Source organism: Phalacrocorax carbo, chromosome 19, assembly GCF_963921805.1.
Source record: "Phalacrocorax carbo chromosome 19, bPhaCar2.1, whole genome shotgun sequence".
Classification (NCBI taxonomy): Eukaryota; Metazoa; Chordata; class Aves; order Suliformes; family Phalacrocoracidae; genus Phalacrocorax; species Phalacrocorax carbo.
The window spans coordinates 7,025,790-7,049,372 of record NC_087531.1 but is presented as its reverse complement, the minus strand read 5'-3'; the positions used below and the strand labels follow the sequence as shown (position 1 = coordinate 7,049,372).

At 50.0% G+C, this 23,583-nt stretch overlaps 1 protein-coding gene across 7 annotated transcripts in view; it reads left to right on the top strand.

Annotated features, from left to right (window-relative positions):
* The window catches only part of SCAMP4 (secretory carrier membrane protein 4), a 32,230-nt gene extending 12,905 nt beyond the window's left edge, over positions 1 to 19,325 (top strand). For 6 of the 7 annotated variants that reach the window (XM_064469889.1, XM_064469891.1, XM_064469890.1 and 3 more), the window contains exons 6-8: positions 9,774 to 9,875; positions 10,840 to 10,957; positions 16,120 to 16,437. In XM_064469889.1, the coding sequence (XP_064325959.1) occupies positions 9,774 to 9,875; positions 10,840 to 10,957; positions 16,120 to 16,296 (397 nt within the window). In that variant the 3' untranslated portion in view covers positions 16,297 to 16,437. Of the gene's footprint in view, positions 1 to 9,773; positions 9,876 to 10,839; positions 10,958 to 16,119 lie in introns of all 7 variants that reach the window. The other variant, XM_064469892.1, reaches the window with a different exon arrangement.
* Positions 19,326 to 23,583: the final 4,258 nt, after the last annotated feature.

Genomic DNA, 23,583 nt, shown 5'->3' with positions numbered 1-23,583 from the left:
CTAGGGTTGGAGGTGAGCAGCAGCGAGTAGTTTCCATTTCCATGAGGATGAAATTCATATTTTGCTTAAGTATGTCAAGCTTAGAAGCACCCTTGTATCAGTATAGCATTAAGATAGATACTAATTTGGTGACGCTTCATTGAGGCTTGTTTTGATGGAAGACCATTAAGTTATCGGTTTTTGAGAAATCTTCTGGTTTTTGTCTCCAGATACTTGAGGGCTTGGCTGCTTTGCTTTTTAGATAAAAGCAGTTCCCTGGAGCGAGTCCTTCTGAAACTCCAGAAATATTTAAAGCCATCCTACATTTTTCACTTTAATAATCATTTGCATTTGCTCATGCTTGCTGTGGATCATGAGGCATTATTCAGACATTAATGCATAATGCTTGTTGGAGCTGTGAAGGTCCTGAGCATTTGCCAGCCTGATGCAGGGAGAGGAGGTGCAGAGGAGGGGAGGGACCTGCCCTGTGTCCCACCGCAGGTCACCAGCAGACCCCACACACCAGTCAGGGATTTGGACACTCAAGGTTGAAGCTTTTTCTGGTTCCCCATTACCAGAATAACTCTGGATTTTGATGATTCACTGGATTCTGTGACAAGATGGTTTAGATAACACAAAAGCAGCTGATAGGAATGGGAGTTGGCAGGTGGGGTCCTATCTATTTAGCACATGCTAAATTAGTTGTTAAAACACTCTTCTGAATTTATGCTTTGTACTAACAACACTGGGCAGTTAATGCACTTGTGGTGCTTAACATCAGTGACTACATCATGGAGTACAGGGGAGGCTTACTTCTGATGGAAGCAGAAGGCCACTGGGTTGGATTTGTCTGAAAGTTAAAAGATGTGAAAATACTAGCTCTGAATTCTTGCCCTCTGGGACTGGGGTTTTGTCTCCATCCCTAGTTGAGAAGCCCGAGGGCCAGTGAGTGCCGGCTAGAGCTCTGTTCAAAGAACAATTTCCATTCTGAAGTCTGGGAAAAATTACTTCTCCCTGCTGACCTCCTCTGGGCTTCACAAGGATCGTTTCTAATTATTTCATTAATGTTGTTTGTATGTGTTTATGCAACTGAGTACTGAAAGGGCCCTGAGGTTACCCTGTGTAAAGACTTCTACAGTTAAAAAAAGAATAAGCCCTAGGGACAGACTGGCAAGCCCAGAGATCGTTGACTTTGACATCAGTTGCAGAAGAGGCTTGAAGAACACTGCAGTGGGGCAGCAGTGTTTCTTGTGGGATCGCAGCTAGTCGTGATTCAAGGAAGCGAGGTCAGACCCACTTACTCTGCTTGTTCTGGGAAGAGGCAACCCTTCAATATTGGCATCATGTACTGCGAAGATGCTTTTGTAAAACCTTCATCATACATCTGCATCCAAAATTAAATTAGCTGCAGAGCTTTGCTAGGGCAAAGCTGTTGCAAATCTGCACCAGAAAGCTGGATCAGAAATCACCTTTTCAGTGTATCCTCACTAATTCCCACAGATCCTTTCAAATGAAGATTCCTCCAACCCTTTCAAATCATAGTTGCAAGAGTCTGTTTGAAAGCTCAGCTTTGAGCCTAATCCTTGTTAATTGGATTATGATAGGCACTGCCGTGAACAGTCCACGTTTAAAGTATTTCTTTCACATTGCCATATTCTGAGGTGATATTTGAAGGGTGGGATCATGAGGATCCTCCAGGATGGCAAATTTCTTTCACAGCATCTCTGTGGCCATCTTTTTCAAAAGATGACAGACAACCACACCAATGCACGCAGCTCAGGGCAGCAGAGGTCTGGCTGGAGGCTTTTCTACTTGTCTCAGGCTAGTCAGGGTCCACAGCATTGACCCCTCCAGAGCCTGGGGTCCTGCCTCCCTCATCTCCTCTTTAGGCATTAGGGGCTAGAATACTAATAAACATTAAAATAATATTTTAATGTTTATTATTTTAATTACTTTTCAGGGTTTGAGCAGGAGCTGGGAGTGGCTAGAGCTGTTTTGTAAACTCCCCCTTGCACCAAGATGCCTCATAAGCAACTGAAGTGGGTTTTTTTGTAGATCTCTTCTGTAAATCATGGGCCCTCTGAGTTCCTGAGAGAATGGGAATCATTTGTATCATTAAAAATGATAGTCTGGGGAGTTGTAGTTGTGCCTGGGCTTACAGTGAAAGGCTGGCTCATTGACGTAGCTGGTTTAATGGGATGAAGATATTGTGCTGCAGTTCTGTGGCACAGCCAAAAGTTGGGCAAAACAGTGCTGTGCCCCAGTGAACCCATGACAGAGAGACCATGAACATACGGGGTCGGCCTTCTTGTTTGGGATCATGTTCATGCTGCCTGTTAAACCTGCATGAATTAAAGGGCCTCACATATTCAGGACCCTCTGAACCTGTACATCCCAGAGATGTGGAGCCTGCAAAGATGCAAAAGTGTGCTTCTGCATTTCCCCGTTGTCATGGTTTTAGCTGGGATAGAGTTAATTTTCTTCACTCTAGCTGGCACAGTGCTGTGCTTTGGACTTAGCATGAAAACAATGTTGAGATAACACACAGATGTTTGGGCTGTTGCTGGGTAGCGCTTGTACTAGTCAAGGACATGTCTAGCCTCCCATGCTCTGCCGGGTGCACAAGAAGCCGGGAGGGGAGGGGGCACAGCTAAGAGAGCGGATTCAAACTGGCCAAAGGGATATTCCGTATCATGTAACGTCATGCCCAGTATGTTACCTGGGAGGGGCTGGCCGGGGGAGGGAGGCAGCAATCGCGGCTCGGGGACGGTCGGCGGATGGTGAGCAGCTGTATCGTTTGTGTTTCTGTGTTTTTTCTTTTTTCCTTTTCCATTTTATTATATTATAATTATGATAGTAATGACAATAATTATAATTTTATTGTAATTATTAAACTGTGCTTATCTCAACCCACAAGTTCTTTTGCTCGTCTGATTCTCTTCCCCATCCCACAGGGGTGGGGGGGGGGTGAGCGAGTGGCTGTGTGGTGTTCAGTTGCCAGCTGAGGCTGAACCACAACAGTCCATTTTGGCGCCCAACGTGGGGCACGAAGGGTTTGAGATAATAACAGTTTCTGGTCACAGCATTGATTTATCTGCTCTCAATATTAGTTTGTCCAGTCTTTACCATGCTGACTGTAAAGTACATGTTAAAAATTGCTGTTGGTTTTTGTAGTTTGCTGTGCTCTGCAGTGATTGGGGATGTTTTGCCTAGGAGATTTGTTATTAAAACACTGGCCTTGACCGTTATCAGTTATTTAGGTCTTGCATGGAAGCCGTTACTGTACTTCAGCTACCACCTCATGGAGACAACTAGCAATTATACCTCCTTCTCTGAGAGGTTTTTTATGGAGGAAATACAGAATGGCACCTTAGCTACCATCTTATGTAATGTCTCCTCCTTCATTACAACAACTTTTCAGTATCTTGAACATCCTTGGGTAGTTAAGATACAGCTGTTGGTATTGCTTTGGCAGACGGTTTCAGTTCTGTCTAAGGTTAATAAGCAATTTAAGACTATAATCCAGAGATCTGCCCCAAGGCTCGATAGCTATGCGTGGCAGGGTATGTGGGATAGTGTGGGCACCCCCCGTGATGTGGGACTTCACCCCTGAACAAGTGCAGAATCCTGAAAAATTAGTAGAACATTTGGAGGAAGTATGTTGTCACCCTGGCAATTCCAGAGAGATACAAATCACTGCAATGTGCTGGGGCCTGGCTCATGCCTATCAAGCCTTATTTAACACTATTCAGTACCCCCAAGGGGAAGAGAAGGTCTCTGGATCTAAAAAGACAAGGAAAGCAACAAGCACTGCGGCCACTCAAACCCTCACAACAGATACTGCAGCTGCTCCAACCCCAGTGCCAAGCGTTGCAGCTAAACCAGAGGACCAACCCGTGCCAGTATCAGTCGCCCCTATACTCAAGAAGAAATCTTGGAAAAGAAAGTCAACTCGTTTAGAAAGAGATTACGAGGAACCAGGGCCATCACAAGAAGAGGAGGAAGAGGAAGAATGTGTACAAGAAACGGAAACTACCCGATCCCTATCCTTGAGTGAGTTGCGGGATATACAGAAAGATTTTGGCTGTTGTTCAGGTGAGCACATTGTCACCTGGCTGCTCCGATGCTGGGATAATGGGGCCAGTAGCCTGGAACTAGAGGGAAAAGAAGCCAAACAACTGGGATCCCTCTCTAGGGAAGGGGGCATTGATAAAGCAATTGGAAAAGGAACACAAGCCCTCAGCCTCTGGAGGCGATGCCTGTCAGGTTAGAAATAAAAGTACCCCTTCAAAGAAGATAATGTATTTCGCTGAGGAAAATGGATGACCATGGAGAAAGGCATCCAGTATCTAAGGGAATTAGCTGTGCTTGAGGTGATTTATGGTGACCTGGATGATCAACGGTCATCCAAAGATCCAGATGAAGCCGAGTGCACATGACCCATGTGGCAGAAGTTTGTACGGAGCGCACCATCTTCACATGCAAACTCATTGGCAGTGATGTCCTGGAAAGATGATGAGACACCAACGGTGGCGGAGGTGATAGATAGACTCCAGGATTACAACACAAATCTCTCTTCCTCCCTCGTCTCTGCTGTGGAGAAACTATCCCAAGAGTTCCAGCAACTCAAAGAAGATAGATCCTACTCCCCACCAGTACAGACCAGTATCTCAGCCATTAGGAGTAAGGGTCCCTTTGCTCAAGAGAAGGGATACACATGACAGGGCACCCTATGGTTCTACTTGCGTGACCACGGAGAGGACATGAGGAGGTGGGATGGAGAACCTACCTCAGTCCTAGAGGCACGGGTACGTGAGCTGCAAGGGAGAACAATCACTCAGGGGAGTTTCTCCAGGAGAGCTGCTGCTCCAGTTTCCAGTAAGCAATTCCTCAGACAGAGGAGCAGAAGCACTGAGTTCCTCTCTGATTTTAATATACACACTTGTGATTAATATTTACAGGAAGTGAGTGATGAACACTATGATCAGGACTAGAGGGGCCCTGCCTCCAGCCGGGTGGAGGAAAGGGATAACCGGGCTTACTGGACTGTGTGGATCCGATGGCCTGGCACGTCCGACCCACAGGAGTATAAAGCTTTAGTGGACACCGGCGCACAGTGCACCTTAATGCCATCAAACTATATAGGGGCAGAACCCATCAGCATTGCTGGAGTGACAGGAGGATCCCAAGAGCTAACTGTATTGGAGGCCGAAGTGAGCCTAACCAGGAATGAGTGGCAAAAGCACCCCATTGTGACTGGCCCCGAGGCTCCGTGCATCCTTGGCATAGACTGCCTCAGGAGAGGGTATTTCAAGGACCCAAAAGGGTACAGGTGGGCTTTTGGTGTAGCTGCCTTGGAGGCGGAGGAAACTAAACAGCTGTCTACCTTGCCCGGCCTCTCAAAGGACCCTTCTGTTGTGGGGTTGCTGAAGGTCAAAGAACAACAGGTGCCAATCACCACCACAACAGTGCACCGGCGGCAATATCGCACCAACAGACTCTCTGATCCCCATCCATGAGCTCATTCACCAACTGAGGAGCCAAGGAGTCATCAGTAAGACCCACTCACCCTTTAACAGTCCCATATGGCCAGTGCGGAAGTCTAATGGAGAGTGGAGGCTCACAGTAGACTATCGTGGCCTGAATGAAGTCACTCCACCATTGAGTGCTGCTGTGCCAGACATGCTAGAACTTCAATATGAAGTGGAGTCCAAGGCAGCCAAGCGGTATGCCACAACTGATATTGCTAATGCATTCTTCTCAGTCCCTCTGGCAGCAGAGTGCAGGCCACAGTTTGCTTTCACATGGAGGGGCGTCCAGTACACCTGGAATCGACTGCCCCAGGGGTGGAAACACAGTCCTACCATTTGCCATGGACTGATTCAGACTGTACTGGAACAGGGAGAAGCTCCTGAACACCTTCAATACATTGATGACATCATTGTGTGGGGCAACACAGCGGGAGAAGTTTTTGAGAAAGGAGAGAAAATAGTCCAAATCCTTCTGAAGGCTGGTTTTGCCATAAAACCAAGTAAGGTGAAGGGACCCGCGCGAGAGATCCAGTTCTTAGGAATCAAATGGCAAGATGGACATCGTCAGATCCCAATGGATGTGATCAACAAAATAGCAGCCATGTCTCCACCAACTAGCAAAAAGGAAACACAAGCTTTCTTGGGCGTTGTGGGTTTTTGGAGAATGCATATTCCCAATTACAGTCTGATCGTAAGCCCTCTCTATCAAGTGACCCGGAAGAAGAATGATTTCAAATGGGGCCCTGAGCAACGACAAGCCTTTGAACAGATTAAACGAGAAATAGTCCATGCAGTAGCTCTTGGGCCAGTCCGGGCAGGACAAGATGTAAAACATGTGCTCTACACTGCAGCCGGGGAGAATGGCCCTACCTGGAGCCTCTGGCAGAAAGCACATGGGGAGACCCGAGGTTGACCCCTAGGGTTTTGGAGTCGGGGATACAGAGGGTCCGAAGCCCGCTATACTCCAACTGAAAAAGAGATATTGGCAGCATATGAAGGGGTCCAAGCTGCTTCAGAAGTGGTTGGTACTGAGGCACAGTTGCTCCTGGCACCCCGACTGCCAGTGCTGGGCTGGATGTTCAAAGGAAACGTCCCCTCTACACACCATGCAACTGATGCTACGTGGAGTAAATGGGTTGCACTGATCACCCAGCGGGCTCGAGTAGGAAACCCCAGTCGCCCAGGAATCTTGGAAGTGATTATGGACTGGCCAGAAGGCCAAGACTTTGGATTATCACCAGAGGAGGAGGTGACACGTGCTGAAGAAGCCCCACCCTATAACAAACTGTCAGAAGATGAAAAGCAGTATGCCCTGTTCACTGATGGGTCCTGTCGCCTTGTGGGAAAGCACCGGAGATGGAAGGCGGCTGTATGGAGTCCTACACGACAAGTAGCAGAAACTGCTGAAGGAGAAGGTGAATCGAGCCAGTTTGCAGAGGTAAAGGCCATCCAGCTGGCCTTAGACATTGCTGAACGGGAAGAGTGGCCAGTGCTCTGTCTCTATACTGACTCCTGGATGGTGGCAAATGCCCTGTGGGGCTGGCTGCAGCAGTGGAAGCAAAGCAACTGGCAGCGCAGAGGCAAACCCATCTGGGCTGTCACATTGTGGCAAGATATTGCTGCCTGAGTAGAGAATCTGGTTGTAAAGGTACGTCATGTGGATGCTCACGTCCCCAAGAGTCGGGCCACTGAAGAACATCGGAACAACCAGCAGGTGGATCAGGCTGCCAAGACTGAAGTGGCTGAGGTGGATCTGGACTGGCAGCATAAGGGTGAACTATTTCTAGCTCGGTGGGCCCATGACACCTCAGGCCATCAAGGGAGAGATGCAACATACAGGTGGGCTCGTGATCGAGGGGTGGACTTGACCATGGATGTTATTGCACAGGCTATCCACGAATGTGACACATGCGCTGCAATCAAGCAAGCGAAGCGGGTAAAGCCTCTGTGGTATGGGGGACGATGGCTGAAATATAAATATGGGGAGGCCTGGCAAATTGACTCTATCACACTCCCACAGACCCGCCAAGGCAAGTGCCATGTGCTTACAAGGGTAGAAACAACGACTGGCTGGCTGGAAACATATCCTGTCCCCCACGCCACTGCCCGGAACACTATCCTGGGTCTTGAGAAACAAGTCCTGTGGCGACATGGCACCCCAGAGAGAATTGAGTCAGACAACGGGACTCATTTCCAAAATAGCCTCATAGACACCTGGGCCAAAGAGCACGGCATTGAGTGGGTGTATCACATCCCCTATCACGCACCAGCCTCTGGGAAAATTGAACGGTACAATGGACTGTTAAAAACTACACTGAGAGCAACGGGGGGTGGGACATTCAAGCACTGGGATACACATTTAGCAAAAGCCACGTGGTTAGTCAACACGAGGGGATCTGCCAGGCGAGCTGGCCCTGCCCAGTCAGAAATCCTACATACTGTGGAAGGGGATAGAGTCCCTGTAGTGCACGCAAAAAGTATGCTGGGCAAAACAGTCTGGGTTCTTCCTGCCTCTGGCAGAGGCAAACCCATTCGTGGGATTGCTTTTGCTTGAGGACCTGGGTGCACTTGGTGGGTGATGCGGGAGGATGGAGGTGTTCGGTGTGTGCTTCAAGGGGATTTGATTTTTTGGGTGAAAACAGCCAGTGAACTGAATAATATGCTGTTAATTGCTATATAATGTTGTATGTCGTCACTACTATGGTTGCTGTATGCCATATCAATGGTATCATGGTGGGAATCTCCCAAATTAATCATAATAAAAAGAACTTTCAATTTAACCAAGCGAAGTGCAGCAGTGATAGAACAATGACTAACAGTGCAGCGGTGATGGAACAAGGACAGACTTCAGTATGCAACAATCCAACGCCACACACAGCACCTCTCTGAAAGACTCTTACAATAGATGAAACCCAAAGTTTTGGACTAATCGAACTCAATGGACGTCTCACAGACATTTTGCAGGGGTGGTTCATAGACTAGGGGAATGATAAATGAAATCTGTATATTCTGTTAAAGGATGAGAGGGTGGGTAGGGATTATTGAAATTGTATTGGATAGTATGGGACCTGAGCATGATGTAAATGATATGGAATAAGGGGTGGATACTGTTGTGGTTTTAGCTGAGATAGAGTTAAATTTCTTCACTGTAGCTGGCATAGTGCTGGGCTTTGAACTTAGCATGGAAACAATGTTGAGATAACACAGATGTTTGGGCTGTTGCTGGGTAGCGCTTGTACTAGTCAAGGACATGTCTAGCCTCCCATGCTCTGCTGGGTGCACAAGAAGCCGGGAGGGGAGGGGGCACAGCTAAGAGCGGATTCAAACTGACCAAAGGGATATTCCATATCATGTAACGTCATGCCCAGTATGTTAACTGGGAGGGGCTGGCCGGGGGAGGGAGGCAGCAATCGTGGCTCGGGGACGGGCAGCATTGGTTGGCAGGTGGTGAGTGGCTGTATCGTTTGTGTTTCCGTGGTTTTTTCCCCTTTTTTCCCCTTTCCATTTTATATTATCATTATTGTAATTATGATTATAATCATTATTATAATTATTATTTTATTGTAATTATTAAACTGTGCTTATCTCAACCCACAAGTTCTTTTGCTCTTCCGATTCTCTCCCCCATCCCACAGGGGTGGGGGGGAGTGAGCGAGTGGCTGCGTGGTGTTTAGTTGCCAACTGAGGCTGAACCATGACACCCGGACAGAGTACTACCCACTTTTCTTGTGGCTGTTTTTCTTCCTAGTATGTCCTAGTGCTGCATTATTGACTGTGGGTGTGTAAGCACAATGATAAGAAGCCACTGAGACGTTCCCAGCTGGAATTGTCATGTTCAGTGATCACTTTTAGCGTATGGGCAAACTTTGCCTGCCAGTGTTCAGGTGCCCTTGTGCCTACTTGCCAGTGGCTGAGCTGCACAGGTGTCAGGCTGTGCTGTCTTCAGATGTTTGGTCAGAGAAATGATTCAGGTATTCTTTGTTCTGCAGGAGACTGCTTTGCCTCATGTTGTCATCTATCTATGCAATTACTTTGGTAGAGCAATTGCAGGAGCCAGACTTATCGGAAGAGATTAGGTGCTGATGATTCATGGATCTGCATGCTTTCACTGCCAGGGAACGAGGAATAGCTTTCAAAGTATATCGGTGTAGGGGATCTCTTCTGAGATACCACATTCGAGGGTTTGCATGTGATGGGGTCAAACATCAGTGTGAAGCAACATGAGGTGCCAATCTCCCCCTAACTTCCTCTCTTCCTTCACAGGTCGGACAGCTCATTTAATTTTATGGCCTTTTTCTTCATCCTTGGTGCACAGTTTCTTCTCACGATCCTGCAGGCGATTGGTTTCTCCGGATGGGGAGCTTGGTAAGCAGGATGCTCCTACAGTCTTATGGCTGAGCACTCAGCATCCGTGACTGAGAGTTTCAGGCCGTGGGCTGTTTATGTGAACTTTTGAGACACCTCTGGGAAGTCTGTACAGGGTGGAGTGAAAGAAGCTTTCTGTTTTGCTCTGTGGCATAATTATATTTGCTCTTGGAGTACACAGTTCTGTTTTCATTGCTGTACTGGCAGAAGTCGGGTATCTTCACCTGCTTGTCCTTTGTAGCACCTTCCTACAATATCCGTTTCTTTTTACCATTTAAGCAGCCAGTTTCAAGATTCATCTGATTCTCTCTTAGCATTGCCCTCAAATTATTCACAGCACATGGGGAGCAGTGCATGATGACTCACTGTTGGCCTATAGAGCAAGTATTGTGAGAGTTGTCCTAAAATAAATGGGAGCATTTTAGTGTCTGTCCCTGGTTATGTTATAATTGTTTGGCATTTTAACTTTCTACTTTGAGAGACTTGAGAGCAATTACTGCTGAAACTACAAATAATAGAAAGTCCTAGTACTCCGTATAGCATTTTGTTTTCTTAACTGCTGATGCTCTCCAGTCACCCTACCTGGTTATTGCCATCAGAGGAACAGAGATGCAGTGTAAGTCATAGGAGCCTCCTGTTCCCTGTTCCCAGGTCTGGTCTCTAGATGCACAATCAAAAGCACCTCGGCAATGAATCTTCTCCTCCCAAAGTCTCTGCAGCTGGCTGTCCCCTAAAGGTCTGAGACTGGATTAGCAAGGGATGCTGGCAAGTGAGACTTGAGATCTTGGGGAAGTACCTGCCTCAGCTGCATTTAATTCTGTCTGTTTTCTCCATTATTCTTTTCATTTTCAAGAGCTTTAAAGCTGCCTTGTAATTTCTGGGTATGAGTAAATGGTCTTTCTGATAATAAGGACACTTAAAGACAGCTATAATGATACTGTTTCTTTCTTTCCATTTCTTCCAGTGGCTGGTTGGCAGCTGTTACTTTCTTTAGCACCAACGCTGCAGCTGCTGTGTTCATGCTGTTTTCTGCCATTATGTTTACAATGTCAGCGGTCACAATGCTCATCTGCATTTTAAGGGTAGGTGCTTCTCATGTCTCTGACTGGCGTACCCGCACTTTGTATCACAGTAATGTGAATGGGCAGCTTAGCAGCCACTGTAAGCCGTCGCTGCTTTTAAAGGTTTTATAGTGTCATCAGTTGGTGTGTCTCAGAGTATCTAGAGCATGAATCCAGATTACACAAGACGGCTGGGGCTGGATGTTGTCACCATTTCATGTGGCGATGTTCCTTTACGTCACTCAAAGCGAGCTTCATTGCCGATTGGGATGTTCATTGATGGCAAAGGTGAAGTATCTTGAGATGGCCTGCAGTGGGGACTGGGTGGCAGGATGGGGAGTGGTCCTTGGTTCTCTGCAGAAAGAAGGATTTGGAGGTAGGGCTGTCTGGAAAGCTTCAGTAGACTGATGGCAGCGGAGGGGAGAAGACAGAAGCCCTGCTGAAGCAGCAGTGCCAGTTTTACAGAGGTTTCAGCCCACTGGCCTGGGTTGGCTGCCTCGCTGTGGGATCCCCAACCTGAATCCCAGACATGTGGCTGAAATGGGTTCAAGTCTTGGGTTGACATTATCTATTTGCACCTCTGTTCACTATATCATCACATTGATGATACATTTAAATCACATTGATTTAAACGCGGAGATCCCAGAAGCAGCACTCAGTCGGCGAGGCACGCAGCGGCAGCAATGGTAAGTCCTGCGACTGGGTGCTAGACTGGGGTAGAAACAGGGGTTTCCTGTGCCAGGGAACCTGATAAAGAACCCAGTGGGGCCCTCGTGCCAAAAACAACAGGCCGCTCTCGCGAGTGAGGCAGACAGGGCTTGGGCATTGCTGGGGCAACGGCGGGAGTTTTAAATGGCTCCCTAGGGAGTTCAGCGACTAGGACGGGCAAACATGGTGTGATGTGTCAGGAAGGGCGTGGCGCGGCAGTTTGTACAGCAGTTCGCGCAGGCAGGGCGAGCAGGCAGCTGGCGAGCTCTCCTCGTGGTCTACGCTCTCCCAGAAAAGACATAGCCATGGTCTCCGCTCAGACAAGAGCTATCACCAGGAGGCATGTGGCAACACAGACAGAACTCCCACTAGAACATGCAGCCACCCAGGTCTCTGGCTGCAGGGAGTGCCAGAGCCTTGCTCCAGTCATGGAGGGCTCCTGAGACAGGACCTGTGTGAGGTGTGAGCAGGTGGAGGATCTGCTCAGCATGGTGGCAGAGCTGAAAGAGGAAGTTGTGAGACTGAGGAGTATCAGGGAATGCGAGAGGGAGATAGACTGGTGGAACCACTCCCTACCATCCCTGAGACAAGCACACCAGATGGAAGCATCAAGAGAAGGAGTGGCCCCCCTGCCCTCGTGCCGCCAGGCAGAGGGAGGGGACCCAAGAGATGGAAGATGGATGCAGATCCCTGCTCGGCGCAGCAGGTGAATCCTCTCCCGGCTGACTTCGCCCCCCCAGGTGCCCTTACAAAATAGGTATGGGGCTCTGGAACCCGAGGGCCAGGAGGACGAAGATACGGACAGTGATCCGCCCAAGGGGTTGACTAGAGGGAACCAGTCAGCCCCACGCATTACAACGGCCACTGGTAAGAAAAAAAGAAGGGTAATTGTCGTAGGGGACTCCCTTCTGAGGGGAACAGAGGGCCCAATGTGTCAGCCAGACCCATCCCATAGGGAAGTCTGCTGCCTCCCTGGGACAAGGATAAGAGATATTACCAGGAAGCTCCCTAGGCTGGTAAAAGCATCCGATTATTATCCACTAGTGGTTGTTCAGGTCAGCAGCGATGAGGTAGCTGAGAGAGGTGCAAAGACAATCAAAAGGGACTTTAGAGAACTGGGGCGATTGCTTGAAGGATCAGGAGCGCAGGTAGTGCTTTCCTCCATCCCATCGGTAGCCGGGAGACATACAGAAAGGAACAGGAAGTCCCATCTCATTAACATGTGGCTCAGAGGCTGGTGCCAGCAGTGGAATTTTGGTTTTTTTTGATCATGGGGCAGTTTACATGGCCCCAGGCCTGCTGGAGACAGATGGGGTTCACCTGTCACAAAGGGGGAAAAGGATTCTGGCTCAGGAGTTAGCAGGCCTCGTTGAGAGGGCTTTAAAATAGATATGAAGGGGGAAGGGGATAAAACCAGGCTTGCTAGGAATGAGCCTAGGGGTGGCATGCCTGTGTTGGAGAAGAGATCGATAGATCAATTGAAGTGCAATTATACCAATGCACGCAGCATGGGCAATAAACAGGAGGAGCTGGAAGCCATCATGTGTCAGGGAAACTATGATGTGGTCGCCATCACGGAAATATGGTGGGATGACACACAACTGGAGCGCTGCAATGGATGGCTACAAGCTCTTTGGAAGGGACAGGCAAGGAAGGAGAGGTGGAGGTGTAGCCTTGTATGTTAGAGAGTGTTTTGACTGTCTAGAACTCAATGACGGTAATGATAAGGTTGAGTGCTTATGGGTAAGGGTCGGGGGAAAGCCGATAAGGGAGACATCCTGGTGGGAGTCTGTTACAGACCACCCAACCAGGATGAGGAGACAGATGAAGTACTCTACAAGCAGTTGGCTGAAGTCTCGCAATCTCTAGCCCTAGTTCTCGTGGGAGACTTCAACTTACCAGATATCTGCTGGAAATACAACACAGCAGAGAGAAAGCAGTCTCGGAGGTTCCTTGAGTGTGTGGGAGAGAACTTCCTGATGCAGCTGGTAAGCGAGCCAAGCAGGGGAGGTGCCCCGCTGGACCTGCTGTTTACGAACAGAGAAGGCCTGGTGGGTGATGTGGTCAGAGGCTGTCTTGGGCTCAGCGACCATGACATGATAGAGTTTTCGATTCTTGGAGAAGTAAGGAAGGGGTTCAGCAAAACCACTACCCTGGACTTCAGAAGGGCAGACTTTGGATTGTTAAGGAGTCTGGTTAACAGAGTCCCTTGGGAGGCAGTCCTGAAGGGCAAAGGAGTCCAGGAAGGCTGGATGTTATTAAAGAAGGAAGTCTCAAAGGCGCAGGAGCAGGCCGTCCCCATGTGCCGTCAGTCGAGCAGGCAGGGGAGAAGACCGGCTTGGCTGAATAGGGAGCTTTGGCTGGAACTCAAGAGAAAAAGGAGAGCTTACCGCCTTTGGAAGAAGGGGCAGGTGACTCAGGAGGACTACAAGGGTGTTGTGAGGTTATGCAGGGAAAAGATTAGGAAGGCGAAGGCCCGGCTGGAACTTACACTGGCTACCACCGTTAAAGATAACAAAAGATGTTTTTATAAATACATCAGTGACAAAAGGAGGACCAGGGAGAATCTCCCTCCTTTGTTGGATGCGGAAGGTAACCTTGCCAGGAAAGATGAGGAGAAGGCTGAGGTACTTAATGCTTTCTTTGCCTCAGTCTTTAATAGTCAGACTGGTCATCCTCAGGGCTGTCAGGCCCCTGTGCTGGGAGGTGGAGATAGTATGCAGAATGAAGTCCCAGTTGTTGAAGAGGTGGCAGTCACCGACCTGCTCCTTCACCTGGATGTTCACAACTCTATGGGGCCAGATGGGATCCACCCGAGGATACTGAGGGAGCTGGCAGAGGAGCTCGCCAAGCCACTCTCCATCATTTATCAGCAGTCCTGGTCAACCGGGGAGGTCCCAGATGACTGGCAACCAGCGAATGTGACACCCCTCTACAAGAAGGGTTGGAAGGAGGATCCGAGGAACTACAGGCCTGTCAGACTGACCTCGGTGCCGGGAAAGGTCATGGAGCAGATCATCTTGAATGCCATTACGCAGCACATGCAAGACACCCAGGGGATCGGGCTCAGCCAGCATGGGTTTATGAAAGGGAGGTCCTGCCTCGCTAACCTGGTCTCCTTCTATGATAAGGTGACCCGCTTAGTGGATGAGGGAAAGGCTGTGGGCATTGTCTACTTGGACTTTAGTAAGGCCTTTGACGCTGTCTCCCACAGCATTCTCCTGGAGAAGCTGGCTGCTCACAGCTTGGACAAGTGCACTCTGCGCTGGGTTAAAAACTGGCTGGACGGCCGAGCCCAGAGAGTGGTGGTGAATGGAGTCAAATCCAGTTGGTGGCCAGTCACGAGTGGTGTTCCCCAGGGCTCAGTGTTGGGGCCAGTCCTGTTCAATATCTTCATTGATGATCTGGATGAGGGGATTGAGTGCACCCTCAGTAAGTTTGCAGATGACACCAAGCTGGGTGGAAGTGTCGATCTGCTGGAGGGCAGGAAGGCCCTACAGAGGGACCTGGACAGGCTGGATCGTTGGGCCGGAGCCAACGGTATGAGATTCAACAAGGCCAAGTGCCAGGTCCTGCACTTGGGTCACAACAACCCCATGCAACGCTACAGGCTTGGGGAGGAGTGGCTGGAGAGCTGCCTGGAGGAAAAGGACCTGGGGGTGTTGGTTGACAGCCGGCTGAACACGAGCCAGCAGTGTGCCCAGGTGGCCAAGAAGGCCAACAGCATCCTAGCTTGTATCAGGTATAGTGTGGCCAGCAGGAGCAGGGAGGTGATCGTGCCCCTGTACTCGGCCCTGGTGAGGCCACAACTCGAGTACTGTGTGCAGTTTTGGGCCCCTCACTACAAGAAGGACATCGAGGCACTGGAGCGTGTCCAGAGAAGGGCAACAAAGTTGGTGAAGGGTCTAGAGAACAAGTCTTATGAGGAGCGGCTGAGGGAATTGGGGTTGTTTAGTCTGGAGAGGAAGAGGCTGAGGGGAGGCCTTATCGCTCTCTACAACTACCTGAAAGGAGGTTGTAGTGAGGCGGGGGTTGGTCTCTTTTCCCTAGTAACAAGCGATAGGACGAGAGGAAATGGCCTCAAGCTGCGCCAGGGGAAGTTTAGGCTGGATATTAGGAAAAACTTCTTCACCGAAAGGGTTGTCAGGCATTGGAACAGGCTGCCCAGGGAGGTGGTGGCGTCTCCATCCCTGGAGGTATTTAAAAGAAGGGTAGATGTGGTGCTTGAGGATATGGTTTAGTGGTGGACTTGGCAGTGATAGGTTAATGGTTGGACTTGATGATCTTAAGGGTCTTTTCCAACCTTAACAATTCTATGATTCTATGATTTTTAGTGCTTTTGTTCCTTGGAAATATAGGTCTTTACAGAGAGAAACAAATACACAATACAGTATCAAAGTAACTATAGCTCTTCTGAGGAAGCGGTGTGGGTACCTGTTGCTGACTTTCCTCTTGTTCTCTCTTTCATCCATTAGGTACATAAAATCTACCGAGGGGCTGGTGGAAGCTTTCAGAAAGCTCAGGATGAGTGGAACAGTGGCACATGGAGGAACCCCCCCAGCAGAGAGGCCCAGTACAGCAATTTTTCTGGGAACAGCCTGCCAGAGTATCCCACAGTGCCCAACTATCCCCCGGGAAACCAATGGCCTTAAGCAGCAACAGCTGCAAACTGCCTGGATTCTCTTCTTTTTGATCTTTTTATTATTGTTATTTGAAAAGATCATTTGCATTCCCCTGCCAAGCACCCCGGTCACCTTGGGGACATTTTTGGTTTTTGTCTCATCACTGCAGAAGATACGTGCTGTCAGCCCTTGACCCCTCTGGAGCTCTGCACGGCTGCATCAGAAAGTTTTTCGTTTGCATTGAGTTACCAGTATTTGCCTCGTTGCAGACTGAGGAACCGACCGTTCACTGCCCTGCTTGAGGGAATCATTTCATGACCCCATGCAAAAAACGCTGACTTCCCTACGACGGTGAACACCACTGCGATTGCTCCTTCTCTGGCCTCCCTGCCCTGCTTAGTTTTCATCACATGCATGGCACGCCCCCAAGTCATCTGTAATTGTAACAAACACAATCAGACCGGTAGTAGCAACTGGTGTTTACTCTCCCGGATGAATAATCTGGAATTTTTCACTCTAAGGGAAATGCAACGCCTAAATTATTTGGTACTAGTGATATCGAAGGTATTTGTAAAACTACCACCTCATTTGCTTGCGCACTCTGGTGAGGAATCCTTTAGATAACAGTGCTCGCTGCGGGTGAGTGTTGTTCAGATGTAAAGTCCACAAGAGTTTTCATTTGCCTGGCTAGGGCTACTGCTATGCTAGAAGTCTTGTTTTCCCTGCTGCTAAATGTTTTTTCTAGATCTGTGTGCTTCAAAGGTGCAGATTCATCTCATTTGGTTAATGATTGCTTGCTAAAAGCCTGATCCAAAGCCCACTGGAAACTCTTGAAAAGCTTGCTGACATTGGGCTTTGGACCTGGCCTCCTGGGTGATGCTCACCCCGTTACAGGCGGGCAGCGCGAGATCTCTATGCCATCTAAATTCCACCTATGTGGCATCCAGGCTTTGTGCTGACCCAAGAAATGCCCCACAGGACACACCTTGCCCTGCTGGGACACCCTTTTTTCTGAGCTCCCAGCCAGTAGCCGGATGCAAGGTAGCTTTGATCTCAGTGCTGGGACCCCAGTGTGCTTTGGGAGAAGTTCTGTTACAATGAAGAGTTTTAATTCTGCCTTCTACCGATGTAGTTGAAATCCAAACATGCAGTGGGGTCTGGTTGACCAAGGAAAGCTTCTTAGTCCTTGTAACTGATGTTAGCTGTGCAGACCTGGTCTGCCTCTGTGTAGCTGGCAGCACTTTCCTTCCATGTATGAGCAGGGAGAAATTTTTGCCTTTCTCCAAGAATTGGCTAAAGTAAGGATGAAGCTGTTGGGAGGGATTGTTTTTCCTGAGAGCTAGCACCTGTCATGTCGTTCATCTCCATTCTGTGCATGCACACCAGGGCTCCTGTAGCCTGAGCCATCCAATTCCCCTGTGTCCACAGCGATCCAAGCAGCAAAGGCTGCGGTGTTTTCTTCCCCTTCAACAGCCTGCTGTGAATTTTTTCAAACCTGTCAAAACTGGGAGGTCAGTTCCCAATATTTTTATAGGGAGTGAGTGTTCAAAGTCTTCAGCTCTGAAAGTTTCAGCCATTGATCCTGTGAAGGACAGAGTGCTCCACTGCAGGACTTGGGAGGTGTTGGGCACTCTGTGGGTCAGACCCAGAGCCAGCCCGGCTTGGCAGGCTGCAGATGGGATGCCAGAGGTGTTCTGGTGTAAGTGGAGCTGCTCCAAATTCACACTGAGTAACTGGAAAACAAAGTTGGCTCCTGGAAAAGGACAGAGAGGTTGTTCTAGCTAGGTGGAATTGATTTGCAAGTGATCTTTTGAAAACTGTCTCTACATGTGCCTTATCTAATAAACTATTAGTTCACAAAGGAGAATTCTTCCTTCCACATCACCCCTGCAGAACTTCCCGTTTGCTCTATTAACTTTTCCTGTGTCATACTGTAAATACTAAGTGAAGTACAGCTTGGAGTCTGCATGACACCTTTGTTACTAGGGCCAAAGCAAAAGCAAACCTAAATCAGAGGGCAGAGCCTCCCTGAATTTCCATTTACAAGCAACACTGACACCCTGCTGCAGAACCAGCCTTTTGTTGGGTCTGGGATATTTAATGTGCTCCCAACACGAGGTTTTTTTTCTTGCGAGTGTGCAATGTGCTTGTAAGTATGAGTGCTTGAAGCCTTCATAACAGAACACGACTTAAATGCTTGATAATGCGATCAGGTGCCTTTGTCTTGTGTCAAGTGTAATTTTAAGTGTTCTTTGTCGCTTGCCATCAGAGTGATAAAAGAACTGCCTGTCGGTTATCTGCCTGGAAATACAATTGCACTACGGGGGAGTGAGGGAAGGTTACTGGGGCTGAATGTGAGGTTGGCCAGACGTGGAAACCAGAACATGGTGCACCCATGTACCACGCTCCCTCTGGCCCTGCCCCTCGCTGTCCTCAGCCTCTTGCCAAAATATTTCAAAAGCGATTGGTATCTGTCCTTTTTAGTGTCTCAGGTTGGAGATTGCAAAGGAACCAAGAGGAGAAGCATTGCCGGGGACTCTGTGCCCTGCTTCTCCCCCCCCCCCCCCGGGATAATCTGGGGCACTCTTTTGAAGCAGCCACATCCAGTCACATTGAAAATGCTTGATGCAAGGAGGAGGAGTGCTTAGGACCAAAATGGTGGGAGCCAGACACCAAAATCGCAACCCATTAGCACACACTGCCTGAGATCTCTACAGAGCTTAAACGAACCTCTCTGGGATCTACCGTCTCTCATCCCCCCTCCATCCTATTTGATGCCAGAAACCGTAATTCCAGATAGTTGACTCAACGTGCTGCCTGAACTACCATGGCTTTTTTTTTTTTTTTGACTCCTCTGTATGGTTTTAAATGTTTACATTAGATTTCTAAGAGTTCTTAACACCATTGACCTGGACCTGGCTTCTGGTTTTGTTTGGCATCACATGGCATGTATGTGTGCCATGTTTCACATCACTTGTGGAGCTCTGTTTTTTGTTTGTGTTTTTCTCCTGATCACAAGACAATAAATACTCATCCTGTGCTTGATGAGAAGAACTGGCTGCATTAGAGAAGTGTGTCTGTTCCTAGGTAACCAGAGCTATCTGGTGGAGGGAAATGGCGAAATCTCTATTTTCCTCCAAAGTCTTCCACCACATGTTTTTTCCTTAAAAGAACAGCATGTTTATGGCTGAAGCTCACCCTCTGTGCTGGGGTCTGGCGTGAGAGTGGCATGCCATGGTTTGTACTCTTACAGCTGCCTGAGAAGTGCTTACCAGAGGTGCTGCTGTTATTCTTATTTTCTAATGAAGGGAACGGAGAGCAGAGGTGTGGGTGGTGGAGAGAAAGTCACTTCTCCCAAGCGCTGGGGTTGAGGTCTTTTTCCTGGCCTCTCCTTAGCAGTGCAGAGACTCGCACTGGCCCCTTGCAGTGCTGGCTTCTGCCTTCTCTGGTTTACTGCCTGGAAGGAGATCATTATCCCTGGAGTAAACAGGCTGTTTGACAGCGAAGGTGAGTTGGATGGCTCTGTTCAGCATGTAGATTAATTTATTGCCCCAGATTGCCATATTGTGGCTATATACCCCAGTCAGCTCCATAGCAGATATTTAATCCTAAAAGAGCCATTTTCATCGCAGCTGCTTGATATGACATCTGCTAATCTCAATGTCTTCCTTATCTCCAAAAGCTTGTGCCAGGTACTCCCTGCCCAGCTGTCAGCATCTCGCTTTCACCTGCAGTGGTTTCCCACAGCTGCTCACTGCTGTGCCAGTGATGTGTTGAGCGTGAGGATAAAATGGCTTTTGCTTAAATTCTTGCTCCAGGCCCTCAGCGTCTGAGCACGAGGCGCAGCTTTAAGCTCCTGCTCCAGCTGCTGCTGGGGCAGGGCCTTGGCACTTGGGAGCGAGGAGTTGTCACCTCCACCACGCTCGCTGCACAAGAGACGGGGCTCGGCAGGACGAACGGGCAAAGTTTGTCAGGAACAAGCCTGAAGCATGGGGATAGGGGGGCGGTTGTGCAGCCAAGTTCAGCCCCCCACCCCAAGGAGTTCCCCAAAAGTCTCAGGGCTCCCGGCGTCAGGGTGGGGGCTCTTCAGCCAGTGGTGCGTCGGACAGGACACTACGAGGGGCCTGGCTTTTTCTTTTGTCTGGTTCTTAATGTTTCTGTTGCTCTTTGGTTTCCCAGGCCCTGAATGCAAATGTTTCACGGCAGGAAGATTTTTTCTGCCTGTCCCTGAGCAGCTCGTTCTCCCGTGTGTGATGGAGAGTGGTTTGTGTTGTCTGCTTGCGAATTAGCCCTAATTAACTTGGGCCTGCGGGAGGATGGCAGGGTTCGTAGCTGGATGCTTTCCTGACAGAAATTCCCTGGCTTTTCTTGCTGATTTGCTGGTGCTGAGCTGGTTCCGTAGCATGAGCTGTCAGGTCTCTGCAGACCATGACTGGCACACTGCATGTTCACTGCTGGAGATTCAACTTGAAATAAAATCAAAACTATTTGCTTTCCCCCTCTCCTGCTCCAGAGGATGGGTTATATCCTCAAGCCAAATGTCTGACCAACTTGTGTGTTCTCAAAGTGCTTGAAATCACCTTCCTGCGGTGCGGGGTGGTGTGATGGTGCAAAAAAAAAGGAAGGATGGCTCTGCTGTCGGGTACTTTGGGGGCAATTTTATTCTCTCCAGTGGCGGGACGTGGGTCAGAGCCCCTCACCACCCTCCTGAGCCAGGAGCGGGAGGAGAAGGGCCATGTCACAGCATGGGGACAGGATGGCAACATCTGGGCTTTACATGCAGAGCAGCTCACTTTATTTTCCTAATTCTCTAAAATCATAGTGTTTTCTTCTAGAAGCAAACACCTATGGGGGAAAAAGTCCTTCAGACAAATGCTGGGGGGAGAGCATTTCCCTGGAACTGGGAGAGAATCAATTCAAGTGGCCAGAAATGCTGAAATGGGCATTCGGGGCAATACTGGTGGCTGAAGACCTGATTCTCCCCCCCAAACCACACAAATGCACCATTGCTTGAAACTATTTTGTGGGTGAATCTGTCCCATGCCATGAAGAAGATGAGAGCAGTGGGATTGTACAGGGGCACCTCCTCCCTCCAACATTACCCTGAAAGGCTCAGAGGTGGCTCTTGTGCCACTGAGAGAAAGAAACAAATCCTCCGGCTGTGCCCTCCTTTGCCGAGTGAGCACAGGGAGAGAATCTTTATGGCCAAATAGTTGATCAGAGTAACTCCAAAAACAAAGAAAGCAAAAGGCTTTTGGAGATGGCTCCGAGGGCTGTGTGCCTGCCCAACTTCTGTCCCAGTGGGTCCCACGAGCTTGGAGCTCCGTCCTGTTGACCTCCCCTGCGAGTCAGCAGGGACGGCAGCAGCTTTGCTCAGGGCTGGCATCCCCAAAAAGGCTTCAATGTCTTTAAAATGCCAGCCCCTGGCTCCCTCTGCTCCTGTGGGGTGGGATGGCGGAGGCTGCAGGGCTTTGTCCACTGGTACCACAGCTGCACCCCTCTGTGGGACCCCCTAGACCCGGTTCTCCTCCACAGAGCTTGCCCCACCAGCCCCTAGCACTAGTTGGGCCCTAGAGCGGGGCTGTGTGTCATACTGGGGGCTGCACCTGAGGCTGGGGCTGTGCGCTAGCGGAGGACTCAGCCACATTTCGGGGCCTGTCCGCTATAACTGGGTCAATATAGAATCATAGAATGTCCTGAGGGACCCACAAGGATCATCAAGCCCAACTCCTGTCCCTGCACAGGACAGCCCCAAATTCACACCATGGCTCTGAGGGCCTTGTCCAAGTGCTTCTGGAATATCGCCAGCCTTGGTGCCGTGATGCCTCCCTGGGGAGCCTGTTCCAGGGCTCCACCACCCTCTGGGGGAAGAACCTTCTCCTAATACCCAGCCTAACCCTCCCCTGGCACATCTCCCTGCCATTCCCTCGGGGCCTGGCGTTGGTCACCAGAGAGGAGAGATCAGCACCTGCCCCTCCTCCTCCCCTTGGGAGGGAGCTGCAGAGCGCCATGAGGGCTGCCCTCAGCCTCCTCTGCTCCAGGCTGAACAAACCAAGGGACTTCAGCCACTCCTCGTACAGTTTCCCCTCTAAACCCTTCTCCAACTCTGTGGCCCTCCTCTGGACACTCTCTAGTAGCTTTATACCCTTAATGTCCTGTGGCGCCCAACACTGCCCACAGCACTCGAGGTGAGGCCGCACCAGCGTGGAGCAGAGCGGGACAATCCCCTCCCTCGCCCAGCTGCAATGCAGGGCTTGATGCCCCCCAGGGCACGGTTGGCCCTCGGCTGCCAGGGCACGCTGTTGGCTCATGTTCAACTTGCCATTGACCAGAACCCCCAGGTCCCTCTGCAGAGCTGCTCTCCAGCCTCTTGTTCCCCAGCCTGTCTGTACACCCAGGGCTGCTGTGCCCCAGGTACAGAATCTGGTGCTTTCCCTTGTTAAACTCCACACGGTTGGTGATTGCCCAGCTCTCCAGTCTGTCCAGATCCCTCTGCAGGGCCTCTCTGCTCTCGAGAGTGTCAACAGCTCCTCCCAATTTTGTGCCATCATCAAACTTAATTAGTATTCCTTCCAGTCCTGCATCCACGTTCGTTTATGAAGAGATTAAAGGGTGTCTTAGGGTGCCAAGATGGATCCCTGCAAAGCCCCACTAGTGACCAGCTGCCAGCCCGATGTAACCCCATTTACAATAACCCTTTGATCCCGACCCATCAGCCTCAGCCCATTGCTCACCCATTGCACTGTATGTTTACCCAGCTGTGTGCTGGTCATTTTGTCCAGGAGGGGACTGCGAGAGACAGGATCGAAATCCAAAAGATGACATCGATATGGCCTGTACTGGAACCCGTCCCCTATAGCTGGCTGTGTCTGTGCTGAGGCCTGTCCCCTGCACTGGGGCTGTGCCCCGGCCTGAGGACGGTGCCCATACCGGGGGCCACGTCCCGCAGCGGGACCCGTCCCTTATAGAAGGCTGTACCCCTATAGGGTCCCCTACCCTATAGCGGGGCCGGAGCCCGAGGGGGCAGCTGGGCCCTATACCGGCGCCTGCGCCGTTCGGGGGGCTGTAGGCAAGGCGGGGGCGGCCCCACAGCGGAACCGGACGCCGGACCCCAGGCCGCCCGCCGAGCAGCAGGGAGTTAAAGGGAGGCCCCCGCCGGTAGCCGCCAAGCGCGGCGCTACCGTAAAGTACCCCGCGCCGCCGCAAAGCCGTCCTCCCGCCGCTTCGCCTCAAGCCTGCTATTCTCGAATGCGCCTTACGCCAACGCCGTTGCGCCATCACCCTCCTGTAGGTTGCGCTTGCGCCGAGCTCTGCCGG